At 46.5% G+C, this 22865-nt stretch overlaps 1 protein-coding gene across 7 annotated transcripts in view; it reads right to left on the bottom strand.

The window, feature by feature from the left end:
* Positions 1 to 127: 127 nt before the first annotated feature.
* Positions 128 to 22865, bottom strand: part of LOC118282680 (diacylglycerol kinase beta) — a 68381-nt gene continuing 45643 nt past the window's right edge. For 6 of the 7 annotated variants that reach the window (XM_035603969.2, XM_035603973.2, XM_047337492.1 and 3 more), the window contains 5 exons: positions 19457 to 19547; positions 17822 to 18023; positions 5300 to 5420; positions 3718 to 3778; positions 128 to 2388 (listed from right to left, as the gene is read on the bottom strand). In XM_035603969.2, coding sequence (XP_035459862.2) covers positions 2290 to 2388; positions 3718 to 3778; positions 5300 to 5420; positions 17822 to 18023; positions 19457 to 19547 — 574 coding nt within the window. In that variant the 3' untranslated portion in view covers positions 128 to 2289. Of the gene's footprint in view, positions 2389 to 3717; positions 3779 to 3968; positions 4265 to 5299; positions 5421 to 17821; positions 18024 to 19456; positions 19548 to 22865 lie in introns of those variants that run through there. The other variant, XM_035603972.2, reaches the window with a different exon arrangement.

Genomic DNA, 22865 nt, shown 5'->3' with positions numbered 1-22865 from the left:
CTGCCCTTTGATCCGACATTAAATCTTCAGATTGATTTTGCAATGTTGGAAAAACTTCATGTGGGAATTCCGTCTTTTTTTTTTAAACAACACAGCATCTCTTCTGCTTTTTCTTAAACATGCGACCTGCCCCCCCCCCCCCCCCCCCCCCCCCTGCAAAATAAAATAAAATAAAAAAGTAAAATCCACAACAAAGAAATGTCTGAGATATGAATCGTTAAGCATGAATATGTGTGATTGGTCTCGTCCTCACTGTTGGGGCATGCGGCGATGTGAGGGAACGTCAGAACAAATACACACACTCTCAAACCCTCGGTTCAAGAAGTGTAGAGCTACTGTAAACATGCACTCTGTTCTACCAGCGGGTGTGTCCACGACGGAGGATATGACGTGTGTTTATCTTCGTCTGATGCGTCCCGTCGTCCCGGCCGTGAGAGGACAGGACTCGTGGGACTTTAAAGGGAACCAGGGTGTGAAGGCGTCGCAGCCCGACCCCGTCAGCGGAGCTCAGTCTCAATCTGCCCGGCAGCATCAATGTGCAGAGCTCAGCAGCAGGATGCAGGACAGTTGTCCACTAACGTCCACTTCACATCACACGCACAGTTCATCCGAGCTTCAACACCATCACGCGTGACTCTGATTTTCAGTGAATTTTCCGAGCTCTAGTGTTATTGTGATTGACGAAATGACGAGATGTGCCGACTGCAGTATCGGTAAATTCCTCCGATACGGGTGAAAATCCCCGACGGGACGTGAACCACGACACATGGTCTTTAAAGTAGTTTCACTCAGACGAAACTAAACGCTCCAGCGTGAACGGGCATTGACAAGATGTTCTTGTCACACCAAGAGGCCTCTTCAGTTCGACCTCAGAGTCTCAGGTATTCAAGAGACTTCCTCCGGGTCCAGCTGCTCCTGGCTCCACACGGATGTGAGTCGGACAGAAGTGGAGAACTGTCGTCAGAGAGCGACTGCGGCTCCGCACGCTGAAGAATACTGATCTGAACCCCTCTACAATAATAACAAAGGTATATTAAAAGTATAACAAAAAAAACAAACTCAACTCTGAGTACAGAATATGTGAGCTACTCTTATTTTCCAGAAATATACATATACTCTTGTCTGCACACATACTGCAGAATATGTTTTGCGGGGACAGTAACATGGATCCATTCCTTATAAAATGACACATGCTCCACATTCTGTGATGGAAACACAAGTTCTGCTCCTGTGGGGGGGGGGGGGGGGGGGGGGGGGGGGGGGGCGTGCACCAGCGACAGCGCACTTGACATTGTGACTCGATGTCTGACACGGTGGTAATCAGGCGTAAGGTTTCACTGGAGGAGAGGGGTAAATTTAGGTCGCCTGTCAATGCTCTGGTACCCCCCCCCCCGGCTCGTGTGCACCCGGGATTTATTTCAACCCCCGACAAGTGTCCCGGCGAGTTGGTGCAACCTCAGAGGACAAATCAGTTTAAGAAGTAAAATACATTTATATATGTCCATAACTGACAGGCGCCTGCAGTCCAGAGCCGGATCATCTACAGTCTGTAAATATTGTTTAGAGCATTTTGTCTTTCTCTGTAGGCCAGTGACGCCAGGGGGCTGAAACCCCGTCCCTGTGTGTTTCCACCCAGTCCAGACCACGACTGTCACGCTCCACTGCCGTCGGCCCACAAACTGAACGAGTCAATAATGGATGAGGCCCCTCCCCCGTCGCCCTCGTCGCTGTGCCGGGACGCCCCATGTGCGAGCGCCCTTACAAGGAACCACTGTTGCATTATTCATACAGGTGGGTTTTCACTCTGTTTACTCGTGAACAGCCACATCGCTCTGCACTGAAGCTCCGTCTCTTTGTACTGTGTTTGGAGTTTCGTCGTACGACCTGCGTCGCTTCACCCCGTCCGTCGCCTCCTCGTGACGCGAGGGAAACCCAGCACCACAGTCGTGTGTACAGTAGCAGGCAGTGCAGCACTGGTGTATGGCTAATTCTTTTAATCTGGGGGCTGCTTGGACTGTGGCGAGTGAGATTAAAATCCATGACTGGGACCCTGAGGCCTGGAGGAGGATGGTCACAGGTCGAAGGTCGGTACGTCGTACCGAGAGAGTCCTGTCAGTTCGAAGGCTGTCGCCCGCAGAGTCCTTTGGGAATGAATTGTCTGTCGGCATCCAGACGTCAGGAATGTTCCACTTGTCAGTGTGTGTGTGTGTGTGTGTGTGTGTGTGTGTGTGTGTACTGTATTGTGTGCGTGTGTGTGTGTGTTGGGGGTTCGTGTGTGTGTTTTGGGTCCTAGTCGCGGCTCTGGTTGCGTCTCTTGAAGAAGAAGAAGGGCGTCTTCTGAGGCGGCCCCAGTAAGATGGGGACCTGGTTCTTGTGTGTGATCCGGATCTGCAAGAATCAGAAATCAGGATGATGACAGTTATTACATATTCTTACAGAAAAAATCCAGGTCATCGCTTCCTGACTGTTATGAAACCAGTCTCTGCGACCTTGTGTAGAAAAACCACAGAACAGAACAGAAGGCTTCCGATCCTCTGCCCCCGCCAAGGTTTGATACGACAAAATGAAAAATGGTTCAAGAAGGATGAATAAATACAGATAATTAAACAAAAACAGATTTGATTTGAAAAACATAGGCAGGCTGATGGTGTAGGAGGTTGAGGCTGGGGGGGGGGGGGGTTGCAGCGGAGGACGGTGAACAAAAGAGCAGGGAAACGAGGACAAGGCAGGATGAAAGCTGAGTCGGACACATGGTGGAGTTCATCAGTGTTAGGATCCAGATTGACACGTGTTTACAGGTGGTTGGACACCAGTTCTCCTGCGAGTCCGACTCACTGGAGCAGTGGCACTAGCTGACGTCTGTCTCCTGACTGGCGACGCAGCAGAGCCCTAAACTCCCTAAACCTGCCAGGTCCAGGTCCAGGTCCAGGTCCAGGTGCAGGTCCAGGTGCAGGTCCAGGTGCAGGTCCAGGTCCAGGTCCAGGTGCAGGTCCAGGTGCAGGTGCAGGTGCAGGTGCAGGTCCAGGTCCAGGTGCAGGTCCAGGTCCAGGTGCAGGTCCTGGTCTGGCTGGTGTTTGCAGGGTCACGTCTCTGACACCACCCGTCCTGCTGACGACTTAAGAGAGCCAGGAGCTGCTGCCCTGAACGACCAAACCCACTGTGGCGCCTCAAGGACCAGATGTTGTGTTTCGCTAAAACTAGGGACGCGGCGAATGTTCGGCAACCGAAATGATTCGGCTGAAATAGCAAAAAAAAGCACATGACGCGATCAAATAGCGACCGGTGGAAGGATTTGCGTGCTGCAAACATGTCGGCAGTGTGGAAGCATTTTAAAATGTCAGAGAGTGACGCATAAAAATGAACTAAATAAAAAAAATAAAAAAAATTACGAAAATAAGTATAAAAATTTAAATTAACTAAATTATTTTATAAAAAATGTATATTAACTAAATAAATATAAAAATTTTAAATAAATATAAAAAATTTAAATTAACAAATAAATATTAAAAAAAAAAATTTAAATTAAGAAAAAAAAATATTTTGGAGAAATAAATGAAAAACTGTGGAAAACGCATTCGGCATTCGGCCAAGTGTTCCATCATTTTCAGTTTCGGCGAACAATTTTCATATCAGTGCGTCCCGAGCTACAACTGTCCTGAAACCTGGGAGGCAAAACAAAAGTCTCCACATACAGTAGAAGTGTATGTTCAGTCTCACCGTGCAGGGGGGCTGCATCCAGGGCTCGCCATCAATCTGCATGGGCAGCCGCCGGGACGTCCTGCAGAGAGAGAGAGAGGATCAGGGTGGGGTCGGAGGTCGTGAAGGTCAGATCACACACACCTCAGAGGCACGAGAGGCCTGTTCACACACACACACACACACACACACACACACACACACACACACACACACACACACACACACACACACATTGTCCCAGGACAGGGCACCCTTTGTTCCCACGAGACCCAAACCCAGACAGGCCCCCACTCTTTAAACTCACAGATCCACTGTACACACACACACACACACACACACACACACACACACACACACACAGTTGGTTTAGGGCTGCAGAAACACTGTATGGGAGAATGAGTGTGATGAATGCTCTCTGACTTCAGCTCCAGGAAAATGTGAGGCTCAGTTTTTTCTTCTTTTTTTCACCGACCAAGTGGGAGAGAGAGCAACTTGTAAACTTGTCACTTCTCGGCTGCAGCGACTCCATCAATGGGCCGAGTCTCGCAACAGCAAATAAAAACATCTGAACGATAAAGACAAAGTGTGTAAAGTGTAGAATGTGTCCACGGAGCAGTCGGACGTTCTTAACCGTTGATTCAGAGACGACACAGTTTCTGAGGCCGAGGTTCACATCCACACATTAAGGCAACAAAAGCACTTTGGTTAAGTTTGAGGAAAGATGGAGGTTTGTTGTAGATAAGGATATTTATATTTTTGCGTGTGTGTGTGATTCTGGCTGCCGACGTGAATCTGTGCTCGTCCTCGTGTCCCAACACTCGGCTCCTTCAAGTCTAAACTAAAATCTCTGCTGTGCATCATTTCCTTTGTCGCATTCTCATTACTGCACCGTAACTGCACATTTCTACTGTACTTGCATTTTATTTTGATCTTACATATTAAGTCTTACTTCTTCATATTATTGAACGTCTCATTTTATTCTGTCACAATGTTTTTTTTAATTCTTTTATTTTGTTCCAATGTTCTTTTTGCCTCTGTAAAGCACTTTGAATTTTCTCTTTATTTTAAAATGACATTTTCAAAATGATAGATAGGTTTACTTGGAAATGTGGAGTATGAATAATTCAGCTTTGCCTTTCAACAATGAATGATCTAAAACAAAGTGAGCTTAAAACCATTTTAAGATTAATTCATATCAAACCGCTGGTCGTCATTCTAACAGACAACAGCAGCTGAAATCCAGAAGCTTTGTATCTAGGAGATATGAGACGATTTTATTTTTTGTTTTGTTTCGTGAATCCATGTTTTTCTTCTAATGTCCTTCACAGGTCGTCTCTCATCCTGCGAGCGTGCGTCAGTTCTCTGCTCCACTTAGTAAAAGCACGAAGACCAAATGTATAATTGAACAGGTACATGCGTGTTATTGTTTGGACGCTGCAGGGATTTTATCCTTCGACTGCACAAGAACACTCAGAAGGAAATACATTTTTGATCACGCGTGTGTCGAATGGAGGTGGATTCATATTGTGCAGTTTCCAGGTGGTTGAGCAGAGGGAAGAGACAACGACGGTGAAGGGATGAAGAGGCGGGACGCCCTGACCTGATGGTGACGCTGGTGCACTGAGCCAGTCGGCGTCCGGCGCTCTTCAGTCCGGTGTAGATCTGTCCCATCTCGATCGCCCCCTCCAGGCCCACGACCTCCAGCAGCTGGTCGCTGAAGTCTGGAGATGGAGAAGGGTTACGGAGAGAGCTTGAGTCGGAGACAGTGAATCACAGGGAGACGCGGCAGGTTCAGTTACAAATCCCCATTTGTATTAATAATAATCAGCATGTGTCCAGCACGGAAAACACGACGCACCGTGATATTCAAGTAGGGAGTGATCTGTTGTGGAAGCATTTCAAAGGGAGGGAATTTCTACTTCTGGATGTGAATCTCTTGTGCGATAAGTGATTTTGGAGGCAGTGGAAACAAAAAACAGAACAGTGAAGATCTGAACCGCAAAGATGAAAGTTTCTCGTGATATCATGTTCCCACAGAGAATCTAGATGAATGTGAAGAATCTACTTGATTGACTGGCGGCTGCAGACGATCCTGTTGTGCATCAGCAGCAGAAAGAGAAGGAATATTTGAGAGAGAACCGGTCAAACCGTCCCCCGAGGGTCCCGGTCCACCGCCACGCCCCCAGACAAGCTGCGACGGGCAGCGCTGCCTGTCTGCCTGTCTGTCTGCCTGTCTGTCTGTCTGTCTGTCTGTCTGTCTGTCTCCCTGCCTGTCTGTCTCTCTGTCTGTCCGTCTCTCTGTCTCCCTGCCTGTCTGTCTGTCTGTCTGTCTGTCTGTCTGTCCGTCTGTCAGTCTGTCTGTCCGTCTCTCTGTCTGTCTGTCTGTCTCTCTGTCTGTCTGCCTGCCACTCTGTCTGTCTCTCTGTCTGTCTCTCTGTATGCCTCTCTGTCTCTCTCTCTGTCTGCCTGTCTGTCTCTCTGTCTGTCTGTCTGTCTGTCTGTCTGCCTGTCTGTCTCTCTGCCTGTCTGTCTCTCTGCCTCTCTGTCTGTCTGTCTGTCTGTCCATCTCTCTCTCTGTCTGTCTGTCTCTCTCTCTGTCTGTCTGTCTGTCTGTCAGTCTGTCTGTCCATCTCTCTGTCTGTCTCTCTGTCTGTCTGTCTGTCTGTCTGCCTGTCTGTCTGTCTGTCTGTCTGTCTGTCTGTCTGCCTGTCTCTCTCTCTGTCTGCCTGTCTCTCTGTCTGCCTGTCTCTCTGCCTGTCTCTCTCTCTCTCTCTGTCTGTCTCTCTGCCTGTCTGTCCATCTCTCTGTCTGTCTGCCTGTCTCTCTGTCTGTCTGTCTGTCTCTCTGCCTGCCTGTCTCTCTGTCTGTCTCTCTCTCTGTCTGCCTGTCTCTCTGCCTCTCTCTCTGTCTCTCTGTCTGCCTGTCTCTCTCTCTCTCTCTCTGTCTGTCTGTCTCTCTGCCTGCCTGTCTCTCTGTCTGTCTGTCTCTCTGCCTGCCTGTCTCTCTGTCTGTCTCTCTCTCTGTCTGCCTGTCTCTCTGCCTCTCTCTCTGTCTCTCTGTCTGCCTGTCTCTCTGTCTGTCTCTCTGTCTGTCTGTCTCTCTGCCTGTCTCTCTCTCTCTCTGTCTGTCTCTCTGCCTGTCTGTCCATCTCTCTGTCTGTCTGCCTGGTTCCGAGCCTGAACAGTTCAGTGTTGTGTTTCGAGGCTCACGATGACTCACGGCCCTTCAGGTTCAGAGGAGGTGATGAAGAACAAAGGTATTCAACCAACGTGACACAGTTTCTGACACACTAATGATGCAACTTGGACAAACGACTGGGGATGAAAGCGAGGTCATCGGAGGCTTCTTGTGCGTGTCTGCATGTGAGGCAACAACAACTACGAGAGAACAACTCTGTGGCTGCGAGTCACCGGCTGTCTTCAGTATTTCAGACTTCAAGTGAAGAACCAACACTTTGAAATGACTCAGCTCAGAGTCCGTGAGCTCCTCCTCTCTTCTTCATTACAGGAGAAGTGTGGGCGTTAACATAAAGAATGTTTCAAGCTTGATTTTATTTGACAGTGTTATTGTTTTATACGTTGAACTGAAGTTTGAGTGAATGACATCGAGGGAAAAGAGCATGAATATTCTTTTGAAAAGTTCCCCAGATGAAGCTCTGATTTTGGTCTCCACCACGGAAAAAACATAGAAAAATATGTTCTTTCATTTATCTGTATGAGAGAAGAACAAGGAACCCGGACGATGAACATGCAGTCAGGTGATAATCCTCCGTGGATAAAACTAAACACTGGAATCCATCTGTCAAATGTGGAATGTAGAATTAATTCCCACCGTGTTCCGGCGTAGATTTACAGAATTCCAGAAATGAATCTAAATAAATAAATAAAGACTAAAGGCCTTGATCTCCGTGTCCTACATGGAAGCCGCCGCGATCTGCTCACATGAGCGTTGTCGTGCGTCAGCCGCGGGCTTTTCCTCCCGTGTCCTGCATGTTTCTGTCTCTGCAGAGCTTTCCAGGAAATAATCGAGATGGGATCGGGCAGCAATCAGGTCAAAGAGAGGAAGAGACTCGTGATCGAGGCGACACGACGGACGCGACACATGACGGAGGGAAAACCAGAGGCTGGATGTGAAGATGTGCTCACTGGTCCTATGTGAGGACTTTTAAAGCAGCACAATTCACACTGTACGTTTCTTTTTCTTCTTGTAATATCAAGTACATCACCCCCCTGCCTCCTTCGCTCTCCCGCCCCCTCCACCCCGACTTCCTCCCTGCACCAAATATGGGCAGGGCGTCCTGCCCCGCGTGGGAGCCTGATGGCAGAGCGAGGAGCCCACTGCGCCGGTTTCCCACCTCATCAGATCCCTGCGCTTTTCTGACTCTCAGGCAACCGCCGCTGTTCGTCCTCAGCGAGGTAGAGCTAAGAATAGAATAGAACAGCCTCTTGCGTAACGCGGGCCGCGGTGCATTCTGGGACGGGATGGCATTGCTTCACCGAGCGAGAGGCGCTTAGGCCGCCTGCGCTGCACTACTTTGTCTGCGGTGCAGAGGAAAACTGGAGAATTTATTATTATCTAACGACAACACGCTTAGAATGTAGTGAATATTTCTCAATACCTTTTTAACACTCATTTCTTTTTACTGTTTATTTATTTGTTGATATCTTATAACTGTTCTCATTCCCTTCCACTGTCATTTTATTATATTTTATATATATATACAGATTCTTTCTTCTGTTTTAATATTGTGAACATCTTGTCTGTACTTTGCACTTTAATTGCATATTGTTAATAATTTACTGTACTCTATACAAATAAAGTTGCCTCGCCTCGTTAAACTGATATTTGTATATTCAGAATTTTTATTGGAGGACAAGATATCTACAATGTGCTTTTATTCATTTACTTATATCATCCTCATTATCTCTGTTCTCAAACTATCTCATCATTTCCTGCCTGTATGTAAAACATTATTATATTGTGTATATAAGCGTTTATTCATGATTTTCCTTCTCTTCTGTTCCTTGACGCCTTTGACTCTTGCTGCTGCTGTAACAAGTGAACTTTTCCGATGTGGGATTAATAAAGTCTCATCTATTATCTCATCTCATCTCATCTATTATCTCATACCTTAACTCATCTCATCTATTATCTCATCTCATCTCATCTATTATCTCATCTCATCTATTATCTCATACCTTAACTCATCTCATCTATTATCTCATCTCATCTATTATCTCATACCTTAACTCATCTCATCTATTATCTCATCTCATCTCATCTATTATCTCATACCTTAACTCATCTCATCTATTATCTCATCTCATCTCATCTATTATCTCATCTCATCTCATCTATTATCTCATACCTTAACTCATCTCATCTATTATCTCATCTCATCTATTATCTCATACCTTAACTCATCTCATCTATTATCTCATCTCATCTCATCTATTATCTCATCTATTATCTCATCTCATCTATTATCTCATCACATCTCATCTCTTATCTCATCTATTATCTCATCGCATCTATTATCTCATCTCATCTATTATCTCATCTCATCTATTATCTCATACCTTAACTCATCTCATCTATTATCTCATCTCATCTCATCTATTATCTCATCTATTATCTCATCTCATCTATTATCTCATCACATCTCATCTCTTATCTCATCTATTATCTCATCGCATCTATTATCTCATCTCATCTATTATCTCATCTCATCTATTATCTCATCGCATCTATTATCTCATCTCATCTATTATCTCATCTCATCTATTATCTCTTCTCATCTATTATCTCATCTCATCTCATCTATTATCTCATACCTTAACTCATCTCATCTATTATCTCATCTCATCTATTATCTCATCTCATCTCATCTATTATCTCATCTCATCTCATCTATTATCTCATCTCATCTATTATCTCATCACATCTCATCTATTATCTCATCTCATCTCATCTATTATCTCATCTCATCTAATCTCATCTATTATCTCATCTCCTCTATTAGCTCATCTCATCTATTATCTCATCTCATCTATTATCTCATCTCATCTATTATCTCATCTCATCTATTATCTAATCTCATCTATTATCTCATCACATCTCATCTATTATCTCATCTCATCTCATCTATTATCTCATCTCATCTATTATCTCATCTCATCTATTATCTCATCACATCTCATCTATTATCTCATCTCATCTCATCTATTATCTCATCTCATCTCATCTATTATCTCATCTCATCTATTATCTCATCACATCTCATCTATTATCTCATCTCATCTCATCTATTATCTCATCTCATCTATTATCTCATCACATCTCATCTCATCTCATCTATTATCTCATCTCATCTCATCTCTTATCTCATCTCATCTATTATCTCATCACATCTCATCTCATCTCATCTATTATCTCATCACATCTCATCTATTATCTCATCTCATCTATTATCTCATCTCATCTCTTATCTCATCTCATCTCATCTATTATCTCATCTCATCTATTATCTCATCTCATCTCATCTATTATCTTATCTCATCTCATCTCATCTATTATCTCATCTCATCTCATCTATTTTCTCATACCTTAACTCATCTCATCTCTTATCTCATCTCATCTATTATCTCATCACATCTATTATCTCATCACATCTATTATCTCATCACATCTATTATCTCATCTCATCTCATCTATTTTCTCATACCTTAACTCATCTCATCTCTTATCCTTGAAATCCTGGATCTATTGAATGACATGCCATCTATTTCCCAGAACAACCCTCAACAGAAGATTAGGGGTCAAGTGGTTCTCATGTGTGGAGAAAAAGTGTCTTTTGATAAAACGTCTCATGAAGAAGAAGCTGAGCCGAGGTCTCGTGTCAGCAGAAGACAAAGACGACCTCATCGGTCACATTCAGGCGAAAGCACCTTGTGCCCGAGAGCTCAGCAGGACGGGCGACTGTTTGTTGTGTAAACTCCACCGTCCTGCCTGCGACGACACGAGGGAAGAATCTTTGTATTCATTTTAATTTCCTCTGGCTCAGTGGTTATGGAACACTTGAGTTGTGCTTCAGGGAGGGACGGGGTTTTTGTTTTGTAGCAGATTTTATTTGCGGAGCTCGGGAGAAAAGGACGGAAAGATTCTTTTGCTGGAGACAGACTTTGAAAAATAATAATTTAATCTGAACTAAAGTGAAATCTATTGGAAAGTTTGACCGCTGCAACTGTACTTTTTGGTGACTTGTAAACACGTGACACAGGCTCAGTTTCCATAACACAGACATACACCAATATACTATATATAACAAATAAAGATGAAAATACACATTTATATCAAAGTGTGAAACAAAAATGATCAAAAGTGAGATGGAAATAAATCAAAGATTAAAGTTGGTTGTATTTCTGACTGTAGTCTCAAACCCATTCAGATATAATTGCCACAAATACCTGGTTTAATGATTATAAACAAGAATCAATTACTTTAACAATTGATTCATTGTAAGTTTGAGGAAAAAATGCTGTTGTCAGCTTCTCGAATGCAACGATATCTTCCTTCTCACTGAGGTTCTGGACTGTTGGTCGAGACAGAACAAGAACTTTATTGACTGGGATCAATATCTTTTCACTATTTCACTAATAACTGGCTGATAAATGGACAAGAAATGTAATAGTTAGTTCAGTCATTGTTGTTTGTGCTCACCCTGAATACACAGTGAGACGAGCCTGACGACGGAGCTCCAGGAGGATGACAATAGTTGACTCTCTAATAAAAGTTATCTTTAATCCTTCAGTTTAAAATTCAGTGCTGAGTTATTTATAACAAACGCTTCAATTAGAAACTGAAAGATGAATTATGAATCTCCCCGAGGAACAAAGCTGCAGCTTCTCATTGTGCATCAGCTCGAGGTGTCGGGGCTATAATTATCAGCAGGCATATTTGTGCATCCTTCCTCCGCCCACTCTTCCTCCTCCCTCCCCAAAAAGCCGGCCTGTTATTGTCGCAGGGTGGTAAGAGTCGTGGCAGATGGTCAAGAGGAACTGCAGCTCACAACGGAGGTGAAGTTACGGGGGAGAGCACTTGGCCCTTTGACAAAGAACACTGTGTTACTATGATACAGTACCAAAAAAGGAAAAAAAAGAAATGCCCCAGGCTCCACATGCCAACTCCAGCTCGGAACTCGGAATATGATTTTGTTGTGTTTTCTCCAGATGGGAGGAAACAATCGTGGGAACGAAACATATGAAGATGATTAAAGAATAATGCTCCTGTCATCGTTTTCCATTCCCATCCGGTTAGTAAGTGACCGGCCTCTTGACGAGCTGCCATTCATTAACTGAGTAAATGTGTCAGCGGCCTCAGACCAGGACTCTATGTACAGCCTCGCAGGGGGGGGGTGGAGGAGGAGGGGGGTGGTGGAGGAGGAGGGGGGGGGGGGGGGCTGAAGGTGGTAGAGGGGGGATGAAGGTGGTGGTGGAGGGGTGAAGGTGGTGGAGGGGGGGTGAAGGTGGTAGTGGAGGGGTGGAGGTGGTGGAGGGGGGGTGAAGGTGGTGGTGGGGGGGGTGAAGGTGGTGGTGGAAGGGGTGGAGGTGGTGGTGGAGGGGGGGTGAAGGTGGTAGTGGAGGGGTGGAGGGGTGGAGGGGGGGTGAAGGTGGTGGTGGGGGGGGTGAAGGTGGTGGTGGAAGGGGGGGGTGAAGGTGGTGGTGGAGGGTGAATCAAAATATTTACAGGCGCCTGTTTTCTGTTGTATGAGACGAAAACAATATGAAAGACTCTGTGTGTGATTGCACTATAAATAACCTCCTCATTGGTGTCACATTGGAGGGTGGGCAGGGGGTTTGTGGGGCCTTGGGAGGAGGGGGGGGTGATGCGAGGGGAGGGGGGTGTAACGGGTGGAGGGAGGTGCACGGAGCGTCGGACAAGCAGGGAAACAACTGAGTCACGAAGGGGCGGACACAAGGAACCTGAGGTGGCAGGTTTCTAAATGTCCTGCCAGTTCTTATGCAACTTGTTTGAAACTCAATAAAACATGGACTTCACCAACCACCGGTCAGGACGAGTAACGAGTCCTGACAAAAGCACTTTGCAAATAAAGACCATCCGCGGTTTGTAGGGGTTTACTGAGCTACGCTGCTACAGTAGCTCAACACGCCACTGTTGACTTTATAACTTCACACAGGGACAAGGAGTGGACGGTCTTCAATCTCTCCACCAGATAAAAACATTTTTGGGGGTTAGATGGAGAGATAATTTCATTGTTGTCTGGACATGTTCTCAAAGGAGCATGCACTGTACAAATGCAGAGAAGCAGCTGGTTTTATTTCTAGAAGAGGAATATAAGACAGTGTCGTCTGCGTACATGCTGTGTGTTCGTATAACTGGCCTGCTAGCCACTGGTTCGCTTCATGAAGAACACGACTGCAGCAAAGCGATTATTTATTTTCCGTGTGTCGAGAGTTTCTGTAACGCCAAAAGCAAAGTAACTATTTATTTTAAAAATATAATAAATAAAGTTGACTTCAATTATAATTACTGGAATTTAAACAGGCTTGTTACTTAATGGCTGTATATAAAGATGGCCGACACGTCTCTGGTGACGTCATCTGGAGTCTGCGCAGTAGTGATGGTTTGGTACACGCACTCGACCAATCGCGAGTCAAGACTCAGCTGCCAATCAGGACGTTTCACCCTGTTTTTATAGCATCATACAAATTATCAAATTTTATTTAATTTTAACGCGGTCAAAAACAGTGTTATGACCATTTGCGGGTGATTTAATAGTGATAATTGCCTGTGTGCATCCTCTCCAGCGACATCCACCAGAGGAAGAGGAGGAAATCTGATCCAGGAGCAGGGAGGAAATAAACATGGGAGGGGCGCGATGGTCCAGAGATAAAAGTAGAGTAGGAGCAGGGTGGTGGGACGGGGCTGACAATCCTGTTCCTGTCGGCGGCCTCGTTCCCTCGCTGTGGTTTCCTCTGACTGACGACTCGCTGCTGCGTTTCATTGCGGCGGGTCGGCTGCTTCCCTCCATACGGATGAGTTTGATGTTAAAAGATTTTTACTTGGCTCGTATTTTATCGCCGCCGCTTGATATTACAGCAGGGGGGTGGTACTTGACCTGAGGCGGAATTTTCATGGCGCGTTGTATCTTTGGAGATGTTTAATTCCATTTATCCGACAGAGTCGGTGGTGAGCTTCCCCCAAAGGAACCCCTGAAACGACGGGGCGACGTCTTTTAAATGTCTCCACGACTGCACGAATAGAACACTATGACGTAGTGAGATATTAGTGTTAATCAGCGCATCAGTCTACAACTATTACTGGCTGGTGGGTGATCAGAAAACAGATGATGAATAGAAAATACTGAACATTAATAAACACACATCTGTTTACAACTACATTACTGAAGAAGCAATGATTTCAACATTTTATAAATGTTAATGTTTTTGTGACCCACGCACGCACACACACACGCACACACACACACACACACACACACGTTTCCATACTGCATGGGGACCCCCCTCTTTTAAAGGTTAGAAGGTTGAGGGTTCGATTCCCTTATTGCGACCTGCCCTCCTCTGATATGACCGACACAGGAAATAAAAGAAAACCGGTTATTGTGAGTTGCTTTGGACAGACAGTGTGGTGCAGGGTGAATAGACATGGACTGCTCAGTGTTTTACATCAGGTAGAGGATGTCATGTTTAAACTGCACTGACACTAGTGATTCTATTAGAGTTAGAAGTTGAAATTGACTCGGTGCGTCCGTGTCAGTTGTCATTTGTGTCCGTGCAGAACGAAAAGCAGAGCAGAGCCACAGCGACTCAGAGGAGCGAAGCTTCGGCGCTGAGGTCAGAGGAGCCCGAGGCTCCTTCACTCTCTCCCTCTCTCTCTGGGTAAACCTGGATCATTGCATTATCTGCCGCAAATGGATTTAAAAGCTTTAGTTCATTGTGCCAGAGAAACAAACTGCCACAAACAATTAGTTGTGTGATAAACATGCACACACACACAGACACACACACACAGACACACACACACACACACACACACACACACACACACACACACACACACACACACACACACACACACACACACACACACACACACACACACACACACACACACACAGATGCAGACCTGGCACAACTGAAACTGGAGCACTCGTCTCTCCGAGTCCTGTTTTCCAAATAGCATTAGCAGGAGAAGCTAATTTAATAAGGGTTAAATCCCGAGGGAACGAATCTTTGGAGAGCAAAACATTCCATAACACACCTTCCAACATGTAGCAACGTTCTAAACTATTAGAATCAGTCAGTTTATCGATATTCCACCGTTATTTAGAATGTAAATATCAGGACTGGGACACAGGAGATGTAAACGGCACATTTGGTTTGGAAATTCAGAATCTGGCTTCATTCTTCTGGATTTGAATTTGAGCTTTTTACAGCAGTTTGCAAAACACCACTTCTTGTCGAGGGGGAGCTCCGTGTGTCATACACAAAAGCAACCGGACAACAGTTTGCAGATCTGAGAAAGAAACTATTCCCAAAAGAAGAGGCCTCATTTCTGGATGGAAGTAGAATCATATTTTTAAACTCTGTGGAAAGACGTGGATATCGACCGGTATTCGGATTCGTGCTGGACGAACGTCACGGCGACGTTTTACATTAATCTGAGTTTGCACGGCTGAACGTAAACAGGAAATATTAGTGGAACATTCATTGTCATGCATGTACAGTAGACACAGTGAATGTTGAGTGTTTGTTGGAATCAGGAAATGGTGGGTGGTCCGGATGTTTTGTCGACTCAACGGACGGACGGGTCGACAAAACCCAAGGACGTTGTTTCATGTACCCATGACTGTTCCGCCTGTGTGTATTATAGTAGCCATGGCGACGAAGGGCCTCGAAACTCAAAGATGTGCTCGTGTCAAGCCGAGCACCGATCTTTTTTTGCTCAACCTAATCAGTTGAGTTTTGTGTTACCATGGTGACGGAGGTCGGGTTCACATCTTCTTCTAACGCTACAAACGCACGGGTTCTCGTTGTGATGAGTCGTCGCCGTCATTCCTGCAGTCTTATTTCTTTTCCACCGCGTCGTCCGCCTCCTGCGTCTTTCTCCTCTCCACGTCTCTGCCACAGCAAAGCCCCGAGGTCTCCATGGAAACAAGGTTCAGTCCAGCAGAGACGGAGCGACGCTGACGAGACGGGATCGGGGGTCAAATTAAGAAGAAACCTTGGCGAGAGCCGGGTGACGTGTGGACCATGTGTGTGACTACAAGTTGCACAGGTGGAATCAGCTGTTTTTAAAAAAGTAACACATTATAAATATGGATCAACTTTTACATGTCAATGTGTTTTTGTTTGTTTGACTGATTGGAACTCTCACCACAGTAACTTTGGACTTGAAAGATGAAAAACATACACACCCTGTAGAGTATATTAAATGAATGATTCATCACATCACAGATGTAAACAGACAAAACCTTAATGGAAATACAAACTTGCTGTCGTCTGGGTTTTTGTATTTACGCCTTTTCAGAAACTACATCCAGTGGAAGGTTGCTCTCCTCTGGTGACAACAACCTTTTCATTATCAGGAACCTTAACTTTCTTTATCTTTAAAGTTCTTAGGACAATTTTGCTTTTTAGAGAACAGTAAAGAGATGATCTAATCTGGATTTAATATCACATGACTGAACATTATTAATGTTATTACACAAATATTATATTATTAAAGAGGCGGTACGGTGATTGCCCCACTGAGCCTCGCTACATTTACACACATACGGATCTGAGCACTGGACAAGCTCAGTATCTGACACACAGCCTCTTCATTTATCTGCTCACCGTCTCCTCTCCAACATCTGGAGGTCATTTCAAGGCTCTCATCTGAAACAGATGTTCGGCGGTTATCATTGTCCTGAAGATACCAGACCTGCCAGCACTTCCTGTCCCCAGGGACGAGTAGAGAACAGCACAAAGCACCAGACTGTTCAACGTCTGACTCCCGCCAGCTCCTTCTCTCTCAATAATCGCTTTTTCTTTCACACTTGCAGCCGACTGAGACATTGAACACTTCTCGGCTGGAAAAAGGTCTTTATCCACTCTGCCACCTGCTGCTTCAATAGATTAAAGGCCACATTGCATGTGCTCGCTCGATCACTCAATACTCCCATCCCGACTGTCTCTGTACCTGGAGGTGGTTTCAAGGTGTCGACAGAACGCTCACTTGTTAAATATGATGCTCACAGGTCCCAGGTCAAATCTGAGGGGTCATGAGATTCATCTTGAGAATCACTATTAGACCTCCGAATAAACTGGATGGAGCCAGTCGGTCGCAGCTGGGTCAGGACACGAGGTCCTGGAAGAGACCAGTCCCATCAGGATGAAGGTGATCACTGTCAATCACTCGTGTTGATGTGCAGTGACACGTCCCTCTTTAGGTGCGTTTCACACGAAACGCGACGCAAACGCGTCATTTGTGAACTCTAACGAAATATTTGCGTGACGCGTCGAGATCCTCCGACGCCGCTGACGTCCGCCAGGGAGCGGGCGGACGTCATCTGGGCTTTGTTTTTTCGCAAATAGATATAAATGATCCAGCGGCCAATCGGGGAGAAATGTGTTCACACCAAACACAAAGCGAAGTTTCATACGAATCTGACGACAAGCGTCAAAGGAAGAATCCCAACGCTAAGTGGCTTTCGCCAGGATGACGGTTCCCCTCGTTCCCAGGTTGCTGATTCCGATCCTGTTTCTTTTACCATAGATCTAAAAGCAGATTCCCATTGAAACACCAGGTGCTCCTGCAACACACGAGCCAACAAGGAGCCCTCTTCCTGTGACCATGACGTCAGCTGCTTCACAGCACCTTGTGTGGAAGCATCTGCATTGGTTGTGTTTGCCCGCTCATTTATTCAGGTCGTTCCATTAACGTGTCTGTAGATCGACTTCTCCGCAGGGTTTTCACTCATAATGACTTTTGACTGTAGATGAGTGAGTCTCTGATTCGTACACGGAAACCCTGCATATATTTGAATGATTCAAATCATGACTCCACAGCGCGTTCTACTCGTCCCGCACCGACTCACCTTGCACGCAAAACTTGAGCTCTTTGGCGTCCGTGACGGTGCAGGCCGGCATCCGCTCAGGAGCCTTCTTGCTCATGCGGTTGTAGTTCCGCCTCTTCTTGGTCTCGCCCCACAGGTGGGAGCCGCCGTGCATGCTGGGAATGTTGAGCACGGCGATGCCCTCCAGGGAGGTGTTGCTGAGGTCCAAGATGATGCCGTCGCACTGCGCGGAAAGTCAGGAGAGGAGACAGTACGGGAGGGTTTATTGACGTTTGGGATGAAGGGTTCTCTTGTGTGTTTTATTGAAAGCAGTATAATTAACGCAAGATGTACATGCACCGTTTACGTAAGATGACGTAGTCAAAGGTTTGGAGAACAGGCTGCAGCGTTGCAGCGTTGCTGCATCAGAGTAAAAGTGCTCCACACCAGGAGCCTTTTCTTTGTGCAGCGCTGGTTTGTTTATGACTTCAAGATTTATTCCGTCCTGATGCATTACTTGTACGGAAGCCAAGTGTGCAGCTCCGTCTTTATGAACAGCCATAAAAAAACACAGTAAGTTGGCTGATATCTACACGTTGGTGTATAAAACTAATTTACAGATATAAAGCAACACCATCTGCCACTCCTGGCCTATCTCTGAATTACATTGTGTCAATAGCCTCATTTGGATTCTAAGAAATAACTCAACGACACGCACGCACGCACGCACGCACGCACGCACGCACACACACACACACACACACGCACACTGCTGTGACTCAGTGTGAGGAGAGCTGAGTCACAGCAAACACAGAGATGCTGCTGGACCACGATGTGCACATAAACCACGGAGGAGTGGAGTGTTTTTGTGAAACACTATGCGACACCTCGAGTATGATACATACTGCAAACATACGCACGTGCACATGGGAACAGCCGCAAGCACACAGATGAACGAGCGGAGACGCACGACATCACAGCTGTGCTCGGATCACTTCTTCTTCTGTAGTTACAGAAATGTTTCACGGCTCCACAAGAAGACCAAAACGTGTTGTTTTTAAGAGGAACATCCTGCTTAACCTTTAATAATCTAATAGAACTCCTCATTGACTCATTGGACAAAATGATCGGTAACTACGAGATGTGTTATTTACACTTTTCAGGCCTTTGTGAACCAGGAATATTACTCACATGAATAATGACGTCATTCATGTTTCTGTCTAAGAGTAATAGGGTTGTTCTACCTGCTCACGTCTAAAGTCAGTGTCCAACTTCCTCGCTCACTTCCTGTCAATCCTTCTCCTTCTCCACTCGGTCACGACACAAATAGCAACTCGTGTCAAACAGACAGATAACGCAGCGACGCACGACAGAACGAGGCAATCAGTGACTTTATGGAGCGTTAATCTGATGACGTGCTATGAATAGCTCGCCTCAGAAATATGGCAAACGCTACAAATTTTCTGCCACATCTTTTAGAAAAACATGAGAAGACATACAGAACTTTGAACGTCTGTCAGCGGGAGAGAAAAGACAGCAAAGCAAACTTGTTGACAGGAAGTGTTCACAAGACGTTTCCTCTTTCATCCGATACTGTACTGTACATCGTGAGTATTTATGGATATTTTCCTCAGCAACACAACGTCCACCCGTGTCCGCGGTGTCGACGAGACTCACCTCGACCTCTATGCACTCGTTCAGCTTCTTGCAGGTGGCCGATATGGTCTCAGTGGTGCCGAACTCAAAGTACCAGAGCTTGTTCTTCATTCTGCGTGGAGACAGAGGACATTCGTGTTGTTTTTACAAACATCCCAGAAACACATTCCCAGTCCTCGCTCGTACCGCGCCGTGAGCCTGAGGCCTGATGTTGCCGTGGGCGCAGCGGATACATATTGAAGCTGTCCGGTGCCGTCGGTCATCTCTCATTTTGAGACTGACAGCTCGGGACAGATAGCGGCCATGTGAACACAGAGGCCAAAGCTCCAACGCTGCCCGAAGCTTTCAAAAAAAACCCGAGAAGCTGAACCACAGAACTTTGGCGCCCATCATCTATCACACAGGCTGCTTTTTTCTTTTTTGGGTCTTTCATCAAATGCGTTGGAAACGCCCACAGAGGCATTTGTCAGAGGTGACCTGATGGACGCCGTGTTGTCGACATCCTCATGGCGTTTGCTGAGGTTTGAGAACTGGAGAGGGAGAGAAAATGGAACTAACTGTGGAAGGTCAGTTACAGAAAGAGTGTGATCCCTGTCACTGTAAACCTACTGTGGCAGTACGTGAGGGTTCGCGTCCATGAACTCTCCCGTTTGCTTTGGTCCACGTGGCCGTTACGCTGCACGGACACAAGCTGCACACAAGGACTCCAAATGGACTAGGAACAGGTACGACTGATGCCTCCGCCAAGGCTGACGCCATATCTCGTCACGTTGACGTAGGGTCATCTTTGTTTTTCATTCAATCCACCCGTTTATCTCAAATAGAAGGAGTTCCTCCTTGGGTCACGCCCCTTGATTTCATTAGAAACCTGTAGTTTTTCTATGATCACCTTGCGTTACAGTATTTCATAGTGTAACAGCAGGTTCATTGGCATGAGGATAAACGCTGCTGATAGTGACAACACAGCTATTGACTCAACAGCTCTGTGTGATGAGGGAACAGCGGTACGGAGGCTGTGAGCCACCGCGGCTCTGAGGAAAGGAAGAGGACATCAAGCGCGGAAACAGAAAACGACCTCGACCTCACTCGGGCTCGATGAAATAACGTAAACCCTTTGCAACGAGGCGTTCCAGACTTCTAATAACCGCTCATTTTCACTTGGCGTGGGCATGAAATGCCTTAAGCCGCCGTACCTGTTGACATGTTTTCCTCCGCGCTAATTGTCTGTCTGTCCCTCGCTCGCTGCCCTTCACCTTAATGCCTCCCCGAAGCCTCTGCTGCCGTCAAATCAGGGGATTACGAGCATATTTGAGATCACAATTAGGAACAGTTGCGATGCTCAGCGAGGCGAGCGGCCTCACCTCATTAAACCGCCTCCACTTGAGACGCTCTGTAAAAAATGCAATTAACTCGGGTTTTTTTTTTTCTCCCTCTCTTCTGAACACAGAGTGCAACAGGGAGACGCACCACGTCCATAAGCCTTTCCTTCCATTATTCCCGTGTTTCTGCACCAAAACAAACGATTAGAGACCAGAACAAGGAGGATCTAAAAGGGGGGATGAGGTGGTCGTTGTCCAAACCTGGACTCTGTCTTCAGCTCGTAGGGCTGGATGTGCTGAGCCCCGGGGCTTCGACTGGTCAGGAGATGCTCATGGGGTTAGTGCTCAATGCTCCACATTAATCATGTTAAGATAACGTAACTCTTTCAAACTGTAATATATCAGAGAGAGGTCAAAGACCAGGTCAGAGGGGAGAGACGAGTCTCAGGCAAGTACCAGAAAGGTCAACTGACGTCTATCAAAACGACGGAGGAAAGAGGACACGTTGCCCGCGACAACCGTCATCACAAGTTGCTATTCGGCTATTTTGCGTAACTTGGATGTTTTTTTAGCGACTAATTGAGACGTGGAAGATAAAAACACGGCTCACATGCTTCAGCAGAGCTCGGGGGTTCAAATCTCTCCAGCTGTACATGTGGCCGACCCGTCCCCGGTGCCTTGCTCCCCCCTCGCTACAGATAAGCATCTCCTCTAATCCCCCAGTGTGAGCAGTGACCTCGCGACCTCGCGACCCTCCCCCTCCTCCTCCTCCTCCTCGTCCTCCCCCCTCCTCCTCCACCTCCTCCTCCTCCTCCTCGTCCCCCCCACCTCCTCCTCCACCTCAACCTCCTCCTCCTCCACCTCCTCCTCCACCTCCACCTCCTCCTCCTCCCCCCCTCCTCCTCCACCCCCCACCTCTTCCTCCTCCTCCTCCTCCTCCTCCTCCAACTCCTCCTCCTCCCCCCCTCCTCCTCCTCCTCCTCCTCCTCATCCTCCACCTCCTCCTCCTCCCCCCCTCCTCCTCCTCCACCTCCTCCTCCTCCTCATCCTCCACCTCCACCTCCTCCACCTCCTCCTCCAACTCCTCCCCCCCCCTCCTCCTCCTCCTCCTCCTCCTCCTCCTCATCCTCCACCTCCACCTCCTCCACCTCCTCCCCCCCTCCTCCTCCTCCTCCTCCACCTCCTCCTCCTCCTCCTCATCCTCCACCTCCACCTCCTCCTCCTCCTCCACCTCCTCCTCATCCTCCACCTCCACCTCCTCCACCTCCCCCCTCCTCCTCCACCTCCTCCTCCACCTGTGGACGACTCTCACGAAACAGTTTGGGAGGAAACAGAGTTTCACTTTCATACATAGAAGCATTAGGCAGTTATGTGGTGTATTATTTGATTCGCAGTCATTCTGACAAATCATTTTTAATTTTGAGAACCTCTGATTCATGCCTGTGTGGAAAGATGTGCCCATAGGAAATCTCTTGTTATGGGCTTAACAAAAATTGATTGTCTTCTGTTTTTAATATTGATTAATTTACAGGAAACATTATAAAATCATTTCCTATCAGATTGTCTTAACTTTCGCGTTTGTTTTCCTCCAGTTGGGAACAACGGGTCCTTCTGAGGGGGAGATACAGGAAGTGAGCAGGAGCAGCTGTTGTGTTTGGGAGTGAATTCAAGTATTGAGGAGTGAACGGACAAAGAATCCTCAGACTCGATCAGCAGAGCGGCTAAAAGGGGAAAACAACAGAGGCCACAGTGTTTTTGGAGCAGAGGTCAGAAAAGGTGCTGACATCTTATCTCTGCTAATCCAATCAGGTGATCGGTTTCAGTGACCCACTCTCCAGGATTCACAGAGCAGCTAAGAGCACGCACGTGCACACACACACACACACACACACACACACACACACACACACACACACACACACACACACACACACACACACACACACACACACACACACGCACGCACGCACACACACACACACACACGCACGCACGCACGCACGCACGCACGCACGCACGCCAGGGATCAAAACATGAATAACACATGTAGCCGTTATTGGTTTGTCTTCTACATCAACTGAAAAATAGTTTGTGTGGAAATAGATTTTGGC

This window comes from Scophthalmus maximus, chromosome 14 (assembly GCF_022379125.1).
Source record: "Scophthalmus maximus strain ysfricsl-2021 chromosome 14, ASM2237912v1, whole genome shotgun sequence".
NCBI classification, from domain to species: Eukaryota; Metazoa; Chordata; class Actinopteri; order Pleuronectiformes; family Scophthalmidae; genus Scophthalmus; species Scophthalmus maximus.
This window is presented reverse-complemented; position numbering and strand designations above follow the sequence as displayed.